Source organism: Emydura macquarii, unplaced genomic scaffold, assembly GCF_026122565.2.
Source record: "Emydura macquarii macquarii isolate MOO-44397 ecotype Brisbane River unplaced genomic scaffold, CSIRO-AGI_Emac_v2 contig_1043, whole genome shotgun sequence".
Classification (NCBI taxonomy): domain Eukaryota; kingdom Metazoa; phylum Chordata; order Testudines; family Chelidae; genus Emydura; species Emydura macquarii.
The window spans coordinates 13,920,585-13,935,480 of NW_027131180.1; the positions used below are offsets into that span (position 1 = coordinate 13,920,585).

The 14,896-nt window shown below is 42.1% G+C and overlaps 1 protein-coding gene across 2 annotated transcripts in view; it reads right to left on the reverse strand.

Moving 5' to 3' along the window:
- The window catches only part of LOC137150997 (amine oxidase [flavin-containing] B-like), a 72,647-nt gene extending 59,917 nt beyond the window's left edge, over positions 1-12,730 (reverse strand). Inside the window, exon 1 of one of the 2 annotated variants that reach the window (XM_067545152.1) lies at positions 12,636-12,730. In XM_067545152.1, coding sequence (XP_067401253.1) covers positions 12,636-12,696 — 61 coding nt within the window. In that variant the 5' untranslated portion in view covers positions 12,697-12,730. Of the gene's footprint in view, positions 1-11,625; positions 11,752-12,635 lie in introns of those variants that run through there. The other variant, XM_067545153.1, reaches the window with a different exon arrangement.
- Positions 12,731-14,896: the final 2,166 nt, after the last annotated feature.

Below are 14,896 nucleotides of genomic sequence, written 5' to 3' on the forward strand. Positions count from 1 at the left end.
GGCTATAAACAGGCCCAGGTGAGAGAAGTAGAGGGAAGGAGAAGCCAGGGAGTGGAAAGGGAGCAGAGGTTCTACCTGCCTGGCTACTGAAGCCCCTAAAGAAGCTAGCCAAACTGTATGTGTGAAGAAGGTGGTGGAACCGCACACTAAATAAATTGCACTGGATTATTGAACAAGAGGGTTTTGGAGTCATTTGTGACAGAGGGTGGCCGAAACAGAGGGGCAGCAGCAGAGAACCCTTCCAGCGTGACACTTCATTTTTGATATAGAAGTGATGATGGGTTGCTCCCTAGCTAAGATAGGGATGTGTGGCTTAAAACTGATAACAGAGCTGTCAGCCAGGGAAGCTCAGGTTTGGCCCACTGGAGACAAGATTGAATTTAACATGTTACAGCGTAGTTTGCACCAACTGGGTATTGGTGTGCGAAACAAGGAAGTGGATAGAATGCAGCAGGAGAAGCAGCTAACCGAAAGGTCTAAAATAACACCACTGATATCCCTTTCCTGCTTCATTTACACCCAATATGTATCATACCCCACTGATTAAGTCACCAATTAAGTAGGACTCATTTTGTAAAGCAGAATAAACTAATGGTGTATAAAAAAGGTATCTTGCTTCAATATTTAATGTGTTCCAACCAGCCATCTACCACCAAACCAAACATAACATACTGTTTTCTATGAAAGCTATACAGGTATTCAGAACGTATAGCATGAACTGGCTGTTTGATCAGCTGTCACAGTGTGTAGTGGACTAAATAGACTGCATTCAATGTTTTATCTCAGTGGTCTAAATAGTACATAAAGACCATCTGCCTGACAAGCAGGAGGTTACAAAGGTATCTTTTTTTCTCTCTCTCAACTGAATTACAAGATAGGTGCTGAACAACATTATGGACAAAGTTTGTCTAGCAGAGGAAAAATACCTTATTTGTATGATGAGCAGAAGGATTCAAGTTGGTTAAAACTTATCAGAACTTTTTGCCCCATTATAGCATGAATCATCAAATAGCAATCAGTCTTTCTCACAACCAAAACGTAGTGGAGAAATGTCAAGAGCCTTCACAGGGCCAGATTCTCCACTCCATTGCCTTGTACCTCACAAAATCGTTACACTGTGCAAAGTGGAGGTAAAGTATTCCCTCATCAGAATGTTAGCTTTTTCCAGCCACTTTGCTCAAATATTAAGTACTACACATGGCAAAAGGTAGTGGAGAATCAGGCCTCAAAAATATTCACCACAGTTATACTTTGTAACAGGGTGTGGGCTCTCCATTCCTGTCTTCCTGCACAAATGACTCTGACATCTCCGGCTTGTAACCACCACTGTGTATCTGTGTTATTATCAACCACTAATCTCTTGCAGTCCCTTGTGGCAAGTCTATTAGTGTCATACAATCACTCACTCCCTTCTGCCAGAGAGAAGAGTGGAAAGAAAGCCCTCCATACAAAGATCTCCCTTTATCCTAGCCTTTCTGATGCCTTCTCTTTCTCCTTGAGCCCTTCCTGGGTGTGGTCTTTTTAAATCACTTGCCTGTTAATGGGCTAATTAGCTCATTCACTTCCCAGCCCCCATAGGGTTTAGTAATCAGGCATACCCCTGATTACGTAGGCCTTCTCTGTGAGGCAGGGGAATGGTCTGGATAGGATCTAATTGGTGATAAAAGTGACCAGAGTGCTGGCTCAAGCTCCATCTCTCAGCACTCACAAGCCTGTTTTACAAATGGGGTGGCTGACGGAGGGAGGATAAATGAGCTGCCCAATGCCAGGCAAGCAGTGTCTCAGCTATGATCAGAACTCAGGAATTGCTGTCCCCTATCTGTGAGCTCCAACTACTAGATCACACCCTCTCTCTTAAGAAGAGAGCTGGGGGTCTAATGTACTGCACGTTTCTTAAGTCCTTTGCTGCTGGCCTCTACTGCAGCCTCTAGGCTCCACCTATGCTGCATGTGGAGATGGGATTCTAGAATGAGTAGGCATACTTGTGCTAGCTTTAACCTTGCTAGCACGGGTAACAACAGTAGTGAAGCCATGGCAGCATGGGTTTCAACACAGGCTAGCTGTCTGAGTAGAGGCCCGCTGGGTACCCTGGGAATGTACTCGGTGTGCTGGCCCACACCGCTGTGTCTTCACTGTTAGATTTAATCTAGAAAGCACAGGTAACCAACACAGGTGTGCTCACCCATGCTACAGTCACACCTTTACATGCCGCACAGACATACCTTAAGAAGCAACATCCTTCCACATGCCAATGTTGAAGGTCAGAACCTCAAAAGGTGTGGTTAGCTACATATACCAGTGACAAATATGCTAGATAATGATGAAGTGTTCAATCATCCTTTGCCTCTATTTCACCAGTGATAACGCATGTGTTTTTCTTTACACTGATTCATTTTGGTTCCTTCATTGCTCCAGAAATTCCTTTTCTGGTTACTCAGCTAGATTTCAGGTTCTGCACAACCAAGTACTATGAGGCCATGTCCTTTTTTATTTTTTCCCTCTTGTTCTTCATTGTGTTCTGTACCAAACAGTTGTGATACAATTTTGTTGAGCAAACACAATTTTCTCAGGGACTACACGCTAACATTATCATCAAGTTGTCTGAACAGACATCACAAAAAAAGGCTTTTCCTGCCTTTGTGAAGACATACGGTATGACCTTAGCTCTCTTGCCAAATGTTTTCAATTTCTTAAGAGAGCCAGACTTCGTCTACGCAACAGCCTTCTGCCAGCAAAGCCATGTTGGTCAAGGGAGGCAGAGGGGATCTGTGATCCCTGACTGACATAGCTGCGCCAGTAGAAGCCCTTCGTGGACACAGAAATATTGGCAAAACTGTTCTTTTAGCGGTGGACCTTGTTTCGTTTGCCACTTTAGGTCTCAGGCTTCTAGCCACCACCTCTCTATGGGCAGGTACTATTCCTCTCCCTCCATACTAGAATTTTAGGGTTGCAGTCCCTGTGCAATTGACTGTTTATCCCACTGAGGTCTGATCTGAGTCCAGTGCGTGCAGTTCTGCCCCCACACCCAACACCCAAGGGTTATGAGAGTGGCTACCAGTGACCACCCAGCTTTCCCAAAGCACAAAACATTTATTTAGAATAAAACCTTTACAGTAATATAATAAACAATCTACATAAATGCTACGCTTACCAGGTGTCACCCATCTTCCACCCAGAGACCCTGGCAGGTTTCAAAAGTGCTGAGCTAGCTCAGACCTGCTGGGATAATCACAGTGAATAAAAGGGAGGCTGCAAGTCTAAATCCCTTGTCTGGAAAAAGAGAGTCGGGGGACTGCCTATAGAGAGATGATGGCTGGAGGCTTGAGACTTAAGGGGGTACCACACAGTGAGGGAGAGGTGCAGTTACCCTGAAGCTGTGACAAGTCAATCATTAGTTCTTGCTGAAATTATGCAAACCCCTCCCTTAGCTATTCAGGTAATAAAACTCCTGAATGGTTTATTGTACCCTAAAACTAGTGGGAGCTGATTTCTGTTGAGATCACTCCGGTGTGAACCTGCAGTGCTCAGGTTTGCTTATCTCTTTGTGTACAACACACATGCCACCTCAGCGTCTGGCCACAATTCCCCATCTTTTCACCCCATCCTATGCACTTCCCAGTGGTATCCTGGGGACTATTAAACTAACAAGATCTGTTTGGCAATCCTAGCAAGGCTGGCATAGAACCTTTTACTCAATGTTTGCACAGCACCTGGCAAAATGGAGCCCTTATTTTGACTAGGAACTCTCAACATAATAATAATATATAATTAATAAAATAATTAATAATTAATAATAATAATAATAATAATAAATAATTAAATAATTAAATAAATAATAAATTTATTAATAATAATAATTAATATGGCACTTGGTGTTTGCAGCTGTCAAAAGAATATGGTAATGCATTACAACTGCACACAAAGAGAAGACATCATAGAGAACCACAATGCTTAAATGGCTGGGAGCTGAGAGTGGGATCCATAGCTGCATGGAGAAAAGTATGTCCCCAGAATTACTGTTGCCTTTGCTGTAACCACAAACTAAAGAGGGAAGATCAGTGTTCATAGAAGCACAGAACTGGATCTGTTGGTGACCTCTTGACCTTCACAGTTTTGATACAAATTAAGAGAAGAAGGAAAGTTGAAAGGGAGAAAGGAGGCTGTTGCAATTCATCTATGCCCAGATGGCAAAGTAAATTGACTTTACATGTAAATCACTGAAAACCAGGCACAGCATTCAGATTTGTTGCTATTTACCTATTACTATCTCTGAAATCCACAAAAAATTCCCAAAAAGTTTAGCACAGTGTCAACTCTGATACAATTAGAATTCCTAATGACTAACTGCAAATTTACAAGATGTTTGTGTACAGAGACATGCCATAATAAAGGCAGTTTTACTGAGAATCCAAACTTGCTGACCATTTGAGACCTTTAATATCAAAGCCCAGAAGGAAAAATAAGCCAGAGAGTGTGAAAAATCTACTGAAATAAAGCTAGGGTTTCAATTTGTGGCTGAAACAAATAACGAGCTGAACTTTGAGACACAGAACTTCCAGCCCTTCCTCTGTTCAACCCTACTTCTCTAATAAAATTCAGCACTAGAATTTGGAAAGCAACTTGCTTACCTTTGCTCTTTTACAGTCTGAAGGTTGACTGATAACTTTCCTAATACACATGCTCAGTGTATATGTGCACACACATTTTTTTTGTACGTTGTTGCCTATTGCAGAGCAGAGACACAGTTAAAAGTGTTATTTAAAATAATGCAGGTCATTAGAAAGATGCAGACTTTGATGCTTCTACATTGTGGATGAAATCCTCTTCCACTGAAGCGAATGGCAAAGCTCCCATTGACTTCAGCGTGGCAAGGATTTCACCCTGTATCTTTAGTATTATATTAAAGTACTGGGTTGCAATTTATCTTGCTGCGTAAGGAAAACGTCCTTTCAGAAAAGATTAAAACTAAACCCCTTCTAGTGATCAGTGCGAGTACAAACTCATGAATAAATATTCCTGGTTAGTTCTTGGTTGGATTTGAATGAGACTGTTGTCCAAGGGGTAACAAATTCAGTATTGGGTATAAAACCCATACATATACTGAGATTAACTTTGTCGTGGGGAATAGATATTGTGATTAAGGAAGGGGAGAAATTCGATAGAAAGACTACATGGCCCACCAGAACCCATATGAACCCATATGACTTCTATACAAGATGGACAAAAATCAGTTACTCACACTGGAATCAATGAGAATTAGGAACCTAACCTGCTTAGGTGTTTTTGGAAATCCCACTAGGCACTTATCTACATCTTTAGGCACCCAAAAATCTTTGAAAATCTGGCCCACGGTGACCAGAAACAATCCGCCGATTCACCAACTACAATTAATACTTCCTTTGTTTAAAAAATCAGTTAGTTTTAAATGCAAAATATATTATGATCAACTTTTTTTCTTATGTATCCAACACATTTAAGATAGCTTTATTTAACTAACACAAAATGTTTAAGTTTTCGTCTCCATTTTTAGTTGAATAACAATTTCCACTCAAATGCAGCTTGACACAAATACAGAGTTAAAAAAAAAGAATCTAATAAATAAGAAATGCATCAGTAAATACAGCAGTTACAATTTTCTATCTTAGTAAAAAATGTAAAAAAGTAAGATTCTGAATAAAATGTATATTATTCAATGTAATTCCTTAAATATATGTGTATAGATATAATGTATCCTCTTGGTAAGCAAAAAGAAGTGCCAAATATAGTGTAAAGGCTAGAGTGAGTTACAAATCAATGTGTTTTAATGATTATACCAACCAAAGAGAATGAGCCTTTCTTTAGGAAAATTATTAAAAAGTACAGATGCAAAAAACATTAAAATCAATTGTTTATATCAAGGTTTCCTGCTTGCTTATTTAAATTATGATTAAAATTGGTGATTCACTGATTTAAATCAATCCATCCTGCTTTCTTAGCAAATCTGGATCAGATCAGTAATGTTGACTTGGCTAGTCAAGGATACGTAAGAATGCAGAAAGATGCTTCAGACCTGATAAATGCAAGGTCTTTCTGCCAAACAGTAGCATAAAGAACACAAATTTAAAAGTTATGTCATCTAATCTATCCCACTGTCAGTGAAGGATTGTTCCACATAGTGCTTCATCCGCTATTTCATAAAATGTTAAACGCCGCTCATGAGTTGTCCATTTTTAATAAAATATTCTATTATCTGATCCTTGAAAGTGAAGTGAAACTGCTTAATGGCTTTTAGCCTAAGCAGGTTGATGATGTGAAGCCTTCTTGTATAACTCACATGTGTAATCCCTCTACCTTTATGCACTTTTGCAGTCCATAACACTGGCATCAGTCACTGTAGACAAAAGAGGTGGATTCGTCTGGCATATGTATCCAAAAGAGTCACCAATGAATTCTTCCTAGAAACAGTAGATCTTCTATCTGATTCTTTTCTTTCAAAAAATGTCCACCACCAAAGTATGTAGATGGCAAATACACCATAAATGAAGCAATTTATATTTCTATGTGATGAGTCAATGAACACTGTTTGTCTAATAATGCCATATATTCTGAGCGCTCTCTCGTGGTGATGATGATAATGTAAAAGCTTTTCCTACTGATGCATCTATCTGAGCCTCCAGGCATCACATCTTTTGCAATTATAGTGCAAGACTTTTTCAAAATCCACTACCAGGCCCATTGATTGAAACAGGCCCAGAGATTTTGCCTATATGATGTATGCATTGATTACCAAGCCATCCTGATACAACATAATGGACTTGTTTGCTGTGTACAAAGTTTGTTGCTGGGTACTATCATCGTATCTGTGACCATACAAGGAACCACTGAGAGGCCCAATGTCAGGTATCATATATTTAGTCTCATTTCACTTTGTAGTGAAAATGAAGGTAACCAAGGACAAAAGGAAGACCCTTTGATGAAAGAGAGCACTGGGAATCGTGGATATAGAGGACCATTAAATCTAATGATGCTAGAAATTCCCTGGATCAAATGAGTATCAGAGCAGACATAACTGACATTCTGAAGGACTACACTCACATGGACTGCTTTTCCCATTGAAGAAACCGGAAAAGAACAGATTTTCATTCCTGAGTTAGGAGATGAATCATCCAGATGTTTCGTTTTATTCTTTGCTTTTCAACAAACTTCTATACTAAAAGAGACTAACCATGATTAAACTGGGGGTGAAGCATCCTGGGTTAGGATCTCCTCACCTTCTTAGGAGGACACTCACTTTGATGGCCCTGAATTATGAGGAACAATCCTGTATTGGCAAGGTCGTGGATTATGAGCTAATAGATCCTTTCCATTTCTAAAGGTTGAGAATCTCCTGTCTAAATCTTGATGAAAAGAGGTCACAATGGATGGAATTGCTTGTCAACGGTCACTACAGAATTATGAATAGGCATACTTTTAATGCATTTGTATACATCTAAATAAATAAATAAACAACAACATAATTGGATGGAATCTGCTTTGCATGTTTGCTCGCATTGCTAGATCAGCACTGCATATGGTGCATTTCCACCTTTGTCTTCTTTTTTGCGTTTTTCTATAACTGCTAAATCAAGGATAGTTCAAACTTTTACAGAAGGTTTCCTAAGCATTTTGCCCCAGTGGGCCTAATGATGCCTGCCTCACCAGAAGACACATGAAAAAACTGAAGAATGAGAAAGTTGGCTGCTATTTCTGTAGTGTGAAAGCAATGCCTTTGTGGAGGAATGACCCATCACATCTGGATTAGGGGAAAATCTGGACTCAGCAATGTGACTTGCTTTAAAGTTGATCTGTTACATTTCCCACTGGAACCAACACAACCACAGGACACCTGGCAGTAAGTGACGCATTAGTTGGTGTTCTCACTAAGAGCATGGAGACTTAACTATTATTTTATCATTCAAAAATGTGGTAGGTGCTTCCCAAACAAGTATAAAGACAAGGTCACTGTCCCAAGGATTTTAACAACTAGATAGGAAACTCATAGGTGGAGGATGGCTGATAGAAATAACTGAAGATACATGAATAAGTGGAGAGGTTTAATATCTTGCTTGGTTCCACTTCCTTTGTGGATTTGTGTGTACATTATTATTTTGCTAACGTCTCTTGAACAGCAGATTAGTGTTATTAGGCCAAGAGAAAGTAGAGTGTTTTGGAGAGGGACTGACTTAATCCTTACAACAAAACGAAGTGATTCCTTGTTACCCCCGTTATTTATTTCTGTCTGCAAGTAGCAAAGAATGAAGCCGTTGCTTGAACAGCGTACACTACCTCATCTCTGCCTGGGTTTTGACTGTTCTTTCAGAACTTATTGCAGAAGCTGGACAGGAATTCCACCCAAATATTCCCATGGTGACAATGTAAAACAAGGTTATATTAAAAACAACCTATTTATGTCATGCTGAATTCTCTGACTCCACTCATTAAGTAGAAGGGATCCATAGCACTGATGCTGTCTAAAAACATGCTACTGAAATCTGTTTCATTTAGAAGATGTGAATAGAAACTACTGTAAAATTTACTGAAATAGCCTTTCAACGTGAAACAAGGTATGAGTTAAAAATTAGCCAAATTCTCAGAATCATTCTTTGTTTACAAAATACTGGTGATTTCTTTTTGCTGACAGCTTAAAAAAATCAGCTAACAGAAAACTGCAGACATATCAAGTATGTGAAACTTTTAATAATTAATAACATTTAGCACATTGTCATCAAGGAACTGGTTTCGATAATTTTGTCAGTGAATCTAGTGCTATAAAAAGTAGTCAGTACAAATAGACAACTTTTAAGTTAATCAAAGAGTACTTAGGAAGGCCTCTGAAACTGACGATGCATATGGAAGAAGCCCAATTAGTAAATTACACCTTTTAAATAGGATGGTTAAAAAAATCTTAAGTGGGTAAGATATAAACAGCAAATATAAGAAATAAAAATGTCATGCAAAAAGTTAGATTTTGTCATTTGCTTTGTAACAAGTGCACAGATTTCTTTATTTGTTCCTAGTTAGGCAAGAAGCGGTTGATTTGAGGATTTAAGCATGTGCTTAACTTTCAACCCATGGGGAATCCTACTGATTTCAATGGGACTACTCAGGTGCTTACATGCTTTGCTGGATAAGGGCCTAGAATATGTTAAAATAATTTAGCCCATTTTCAGGGCTTTCAATTCATATTTTCACTTGCCCTCTTTCACTCCTCCTACCCCTCTTCCTCCTCCAAACAAGTAAAATCCCAGAGATTTCAAAATTAGCACTGTCTGACCTGTGCTCCCTCACAGCGATACTGAAATCAGTAGATGAGGGACAAATCCTACATTCCTCGTGTACCTAAAACTTCCATTGGCTGCATGGGAGGTTTGCATGTGCAATAAATGCATGGTTGGGTAGTAAAACAAACAAAGAAGGCAGGACTAGTCTGTGCTGTAACATTTAATAGGAACTAAGGAGTTTTTGCTCTTTGGAGAAAGCACATTAACTTTATTAACTGTGTGAGCACTTGCCTCTTGCTGAGCCTGCTCAGGCTTTTGAAAAAATCTAATTCACAAGGCTCATGCTTGAAGATTTAACACAGGCATTAGTATAGTCACTCCTATACTAACAACAATGATAAATATCCCTTCAGCTGGGTGTTTCATGTTGCTGCAGTAGGAAAACTTTACTCCTCACGTGGAGAACTCCTTGCAGGGTATAGCATGGCATCTACTTAGCTGGCCCCTGAGCACCACTGCAGTTACATTTTTGCATGTTCAGGGCTTCCCGCGACAGAGGCATTCCAGAGTGCACAAAAGGTGAGTGTAACGTTGCTGGGGATCCATTAAGAAGCTGGAACCCACAGCAGTTCTCTAATGGACACTGAGGCTTGGTCAAAGGGTCCCCTTTGCCAAATCCTGAAGTGTCTGACTCAGAAAATAGGAGAAGCCTTGAGCCAGCTCTGTGTTTCATAAGAGCTAGTTCGTCCATCTCTACTTTCAACTTTGTTTTACGTTAATCCAGAAGATCCATGCCAACAGCTCTCCAATCTTCTTCAATCAACATGATAATAGGGGTATCCATCAGCTTCTTTTAGAAAAATACATAGGTGATGTCTGAGGTAAAATGTATGTAGCACACGAGAGATCCATGATGAAGCCATAGCATGCTGTCCTTGATGAAGTGGGAAGGTAGAGGGTAGAGCAGTTGGTGGTTACCCTCCCTAGACAGCTTGTAGAAATAAGTTCTATATGTTTTTCAGGGCAGCTCTCAATTTTTTACTGAGTTCTACAGGATGCTGTCATAAGAGTGCGCTATTTTGATTCAAAATGTAACCAAAACTTGATAATAGTGTTGAGACAATTTGATTATTAAACCTGTGCCAAAGCAGACCTCTCAATCCTGCTGGCTTTACTAGGACTTTACTCTTACATCAGTATCAGTGAGAGTTTGCCTGACTAAAAGCTATACCAGATTAGCCCCAGTGTTAGACATAATTATCACGACTCATGGGTGCTCCATTTCCTTTTTAATGCAATATTTACTGAAATTCAGTAACAGAGCAAACATAGAAGCAGTCCCCTCCCTTCATCCTGACTTCACCCTCAACCCAAGCCACATTTTAGGGGCAGTGAATCTTCTAAGTATACTTCTTTTATGAAGAAAGTAAGCATACTCTTTGTTACACATGTATTAATTCGTGCAATACGTGTGATTTCCATTAACTCAGTTCTAGTGAGCTAATCAATGATAAACTGTGAAAGTGGCAATTATATTGTGACAACTGACAACTTTGCTAACAAAAGCACCTGTGACAAGAAAACATTTGGTGACAGATTTCCCCTCTTGTTTTTTCCTAGCCTGCTGCATTACCTGACTCATAAGCCTTTCCAGTTTCAAAAGCGCAATCAGTTCATAAAATCATAAAATCCTAGAAGATTAGGGTTGGAAGGGATCCCAGGAGGTCAACGAGTCCAACCCCTGCTCAAAGCAGGACCAACCCCACTAAACCATCCCAGCCAGAGCTTTGTCAAGCCTCACCTTAAAAACCGTCCTACACAGTCCGATTTGTTTTGGTACAAAGTGCACTATTTAGCCCATCAAAAGAACTGAGCTATGAAGAAAGGGTTTGTAGCTGGGGTTGGTCCTCGGGGAGGGGGGATGGGAGGGAACTCCCCACACACACACACACACACGATAGCATATAATGGATAAAGTTGTAACACATGAGTTTGGGTGATGAGTTTGCGTGTTTTCACCTCTCTGGCGGGCCATTAAACAAGGTGTCCTACTACCGAGTCCCAAGCAAACCCCGCAGCATGCCAACACCGCCCTGCACGTGCGGAGGGGAGCTAGTCCAGCCGGAGGGGAGATTCCGGCTCCTCCATCTGACAATCACAGAGGCAGGGACAGTCCCGCGTGCCCTGCCCCAGCTCTCCCTGCAGGCCTGGCCCTGGACAGAGCAGACTCCCAGCCACAGGCTGCTGCTGCTGCTGCACACTGACCCCCTGCCCGACCCCGACCCCTGCGCGCCCGGCTCGGCTCCGTCCCAGCTACACCGGCGCGGCCAGGGAGCGGGCTGGGGCTTTATCCCCGCGGGGGCGCCCGCAGCCGGGCTGCACTGACCTGAGATGCCTCCCCCCACGACGATCACGTCGTATTTGTCGCTCATGGCGCTGCCTCGGCTCCCCCGCGCTGCTGCTGCTGCTGCCGCCGCCGCCGCCGCTCGCGCCTGGCGTCTGTCACCCTCCGTCCCGGCCCTGCCCGCCCGCCCGACCGACACCGCCGCACTGAGCCGCGCCCCCGCCTGCGCCCCCGACCCCGCCCCAGCGCGCAGCCACTCCCGCCGGCGGGGACCAGAGCGGGCTGCGGAGCGGCGCGTGTCCGGTCCCCTGGGGCTCAGGTGGTTGCAAAGGGCAGCTGCAGCCGGCGGCCGTAAAACGCTGCTGCTCCCGCCTGGCGGGGCTGTGGGCCCGCAGACCCCGCTGCTTCAAGCCCCCAGTGCCCTGCCCCCGCCGGTGGGGGCTGTAACCTCCAACAAGAGGCAATGGGGCGGGAGGGGGGGGGAGGTTGCGGGGACCGACTTTCTGGTCAAAGCCCGCTGGATGGTCAAGCTCTGGGGGCGGGCACCGCCTCTGCTGTCACTGCCATGGCCATGCAGGGCCCTGTCCAGGGTAGCCGCGTAAGAGCTAATCAGGGACAACACTTGGCCCTGACAGCGCTCTGCACTCACTGGGCCTGGGGTGCCCTGCAGGAGCAGTAACTCCACTGAAGTCAGCTCCTTCGGCCCTACAGCTTTGATGTTGTCTGGGGTCCTGGGGTGATGCAGTGGGCTCCAAACGGTTCCCAAGGAGAGAGTGTTGTTAATTATTATTATTATTAATTGGCATTGCAGTATATCTCCGGGAGCCCTAGTCATGGGCCACGAGCCATACAAACATGGAACAAAAAGAGAGTCCCTGCCCCCAAAAGCTTCTTGCTATGAGACACACAGAAATGTAGGGCTGGAAAGGACCACAAGAGGTCATCTAACCCAGCCCCTGAGGCAGGATTAATCCCAGCAAATCCCCACTAGCACCCCACACTGCAGAGGAAGGCAAGATCACCCTGTCCCCTGAGGTCATTGCCAATCTTACCTGGAGGAAAATTCCTTCCCAATCCCACCATACTTTCTGGGATCATTTGGGTATAGCTCATTTAATCAATTCCCTGCTATTTCAGGGCCTCAGGCATTGGTGCACCTCACTGCCACCAAAAACTGAAGGAGCAGCTTAGAGAGCAGAGAACTAAAATAACTGGGTCTTCCAATGTAAAACCAAGCAGGTCGCAAACTCTGAAACTTTTGATTTCAGGATAAGGGAAGAGGTTGGGGCACTTGCTATTAAAGATTAACTAGAGATTGTATACATTTATAGAGAGCAACATCCAGCTGAGACTGGCTTAGTACAGCTCTCATGGGCTCAGGTAGGAGGAGGTTTTCTTTTGGCTCCCCTGATAGATTTGTAACTTTTTAACCAAGAGGTTGGTGATTAGCACTTCAGCTGCAGTAATACCCAGGATACCCACACAGAGAAAGTCTTTTGTGACTTTTGTCCTTTTTATTTTCACTCTGATTATCAACATTTGCTTGAACTTGGGGAAGGGATCTCAGAATTGGAGGTGGGGGGCAGAGTGAGGCAGTTAGGGGTGAAGTCAACATCTGGAAGGTCAGGCTGCCTCTCAAGGATGATACAAGTAGATTTGTCAGGAACTGGGGCATCCGGCTGAGGAACAGAATAACCTGTGACTTTTCCTTCACCAGCTTTTACTTTTTTGAATGTCAGAAATCAATGAATATTCAACCTTTGGCACTTGGACTTAGATCCTTATAGGGTACCCTAATCACTAGATGACATTAATTGTACAGTATATGTCTTTTTATAGATCAGCGATTCACTTTGTAGACATATTTTTTTATAATACTTTTGACACTGAAAATACCCTATTCCATGTAATTTGATCTAATTTACTGTCCTTGAAATTGCTACAGCATCACCACATGGTAAGAAAGGCAAATTTTCAGAGCAAAGTCCCAAACCATTTATCTTTCTTGGAGGCTGGATCATAACTATATAACTACTTCCTAGCAGAGACCAGAATAACTGAACTAACAAAAGCTGTCAAAAAAAAAAAAAAAAGGTGGGAGAGAGAAAGAAGAAATATGTAGAAGAAGAAAAAAGGGGAGGGGACACAATGTGTTCATGGATGGAAAGGAGATACAGAAACCAGAGCACCAAAGAGCTTTCAACCTTTAAGTATGGCTTTCAGGGCTGGGAGGGGGTGTTTGTTTTTGCCAGGCATACTGATATTGTGGTGATAAGTGTGGCATATATAACTGTAGACACTGGACTAGCATACTGAACTGACTTAATTGACACTGTGGACTAGATATTCAAACGTTGGTGGGTAGGTAATTTATTTTGACTAGTAGGTTTCAAATGATCAATTTCATAAAGCCAAAAAAAAATGGCCAAATTTTCAAAGGCTCTAATTGGAACATTTCAGTCACTTGATTCATGAATATCATTCATATTTGTGTAAATACTCAATTAGCCTTTCTTGCCTGACTAGTTGTGAAAGCATTCAAATGTTTTTAACCAAGCAATTTAAATCACACATCCACTCAGTTCCTGCTCTTTATGTGGCAGTCCTTTGCACAGCAAACTTTTCATGTTTTGTTGTGTGTTACAGTTTCTGTTCATTGTAAGCAGAGGGCAAGTTTCAGCTACAGAAGGAGCAAATTTTCACTGCTGAAAAATAAATCCCTTACAGAAGTGGTTTTCAGCCTTTTTTCATTTGCAGACCTCTGAAAAATTTCAGAACCCTCTGGAAATCTTAGATGTAGTCTGCGGACCCACCAGGGTCGGAGGACCACAGACTGAAAAAAACGCCTTAGAGAGAGCAGCGTGTAATCGAAATATTGACATAAACTTTTAAGCATAGCAGTGGAATGGAATCCTCCTTTATCAGTGAGCTATACACTTTGCATCCATTTTCTTAGTACCAAATGACACACACACACACAAGGAAACTTTTAGAAAAGAATGCTAGCCAAGGGGGCAGACACGGACATTTAATGGTACTCCATTTTCTAGAAACACAACTGCATACTGTGATTTTAACCCTTTCAGGTAATAGGTGATTTTTTATGCTTAAACTTCATCATCAGACCAAGACTAACAGTCCCAGGACAATCTCCTATAAGAGCATAGTAACTACCCCTGTCTTTCTGTAGTCTGAAGCCAAGGTAGCCTAGTTTTGCCAGTAGCACCTTTGTTTCAGATAGACAGATGTGCTACAGGAAAATATTTTATTATATAATAAAGGATATATGAATATTCTGTATAATTTCAGAAGT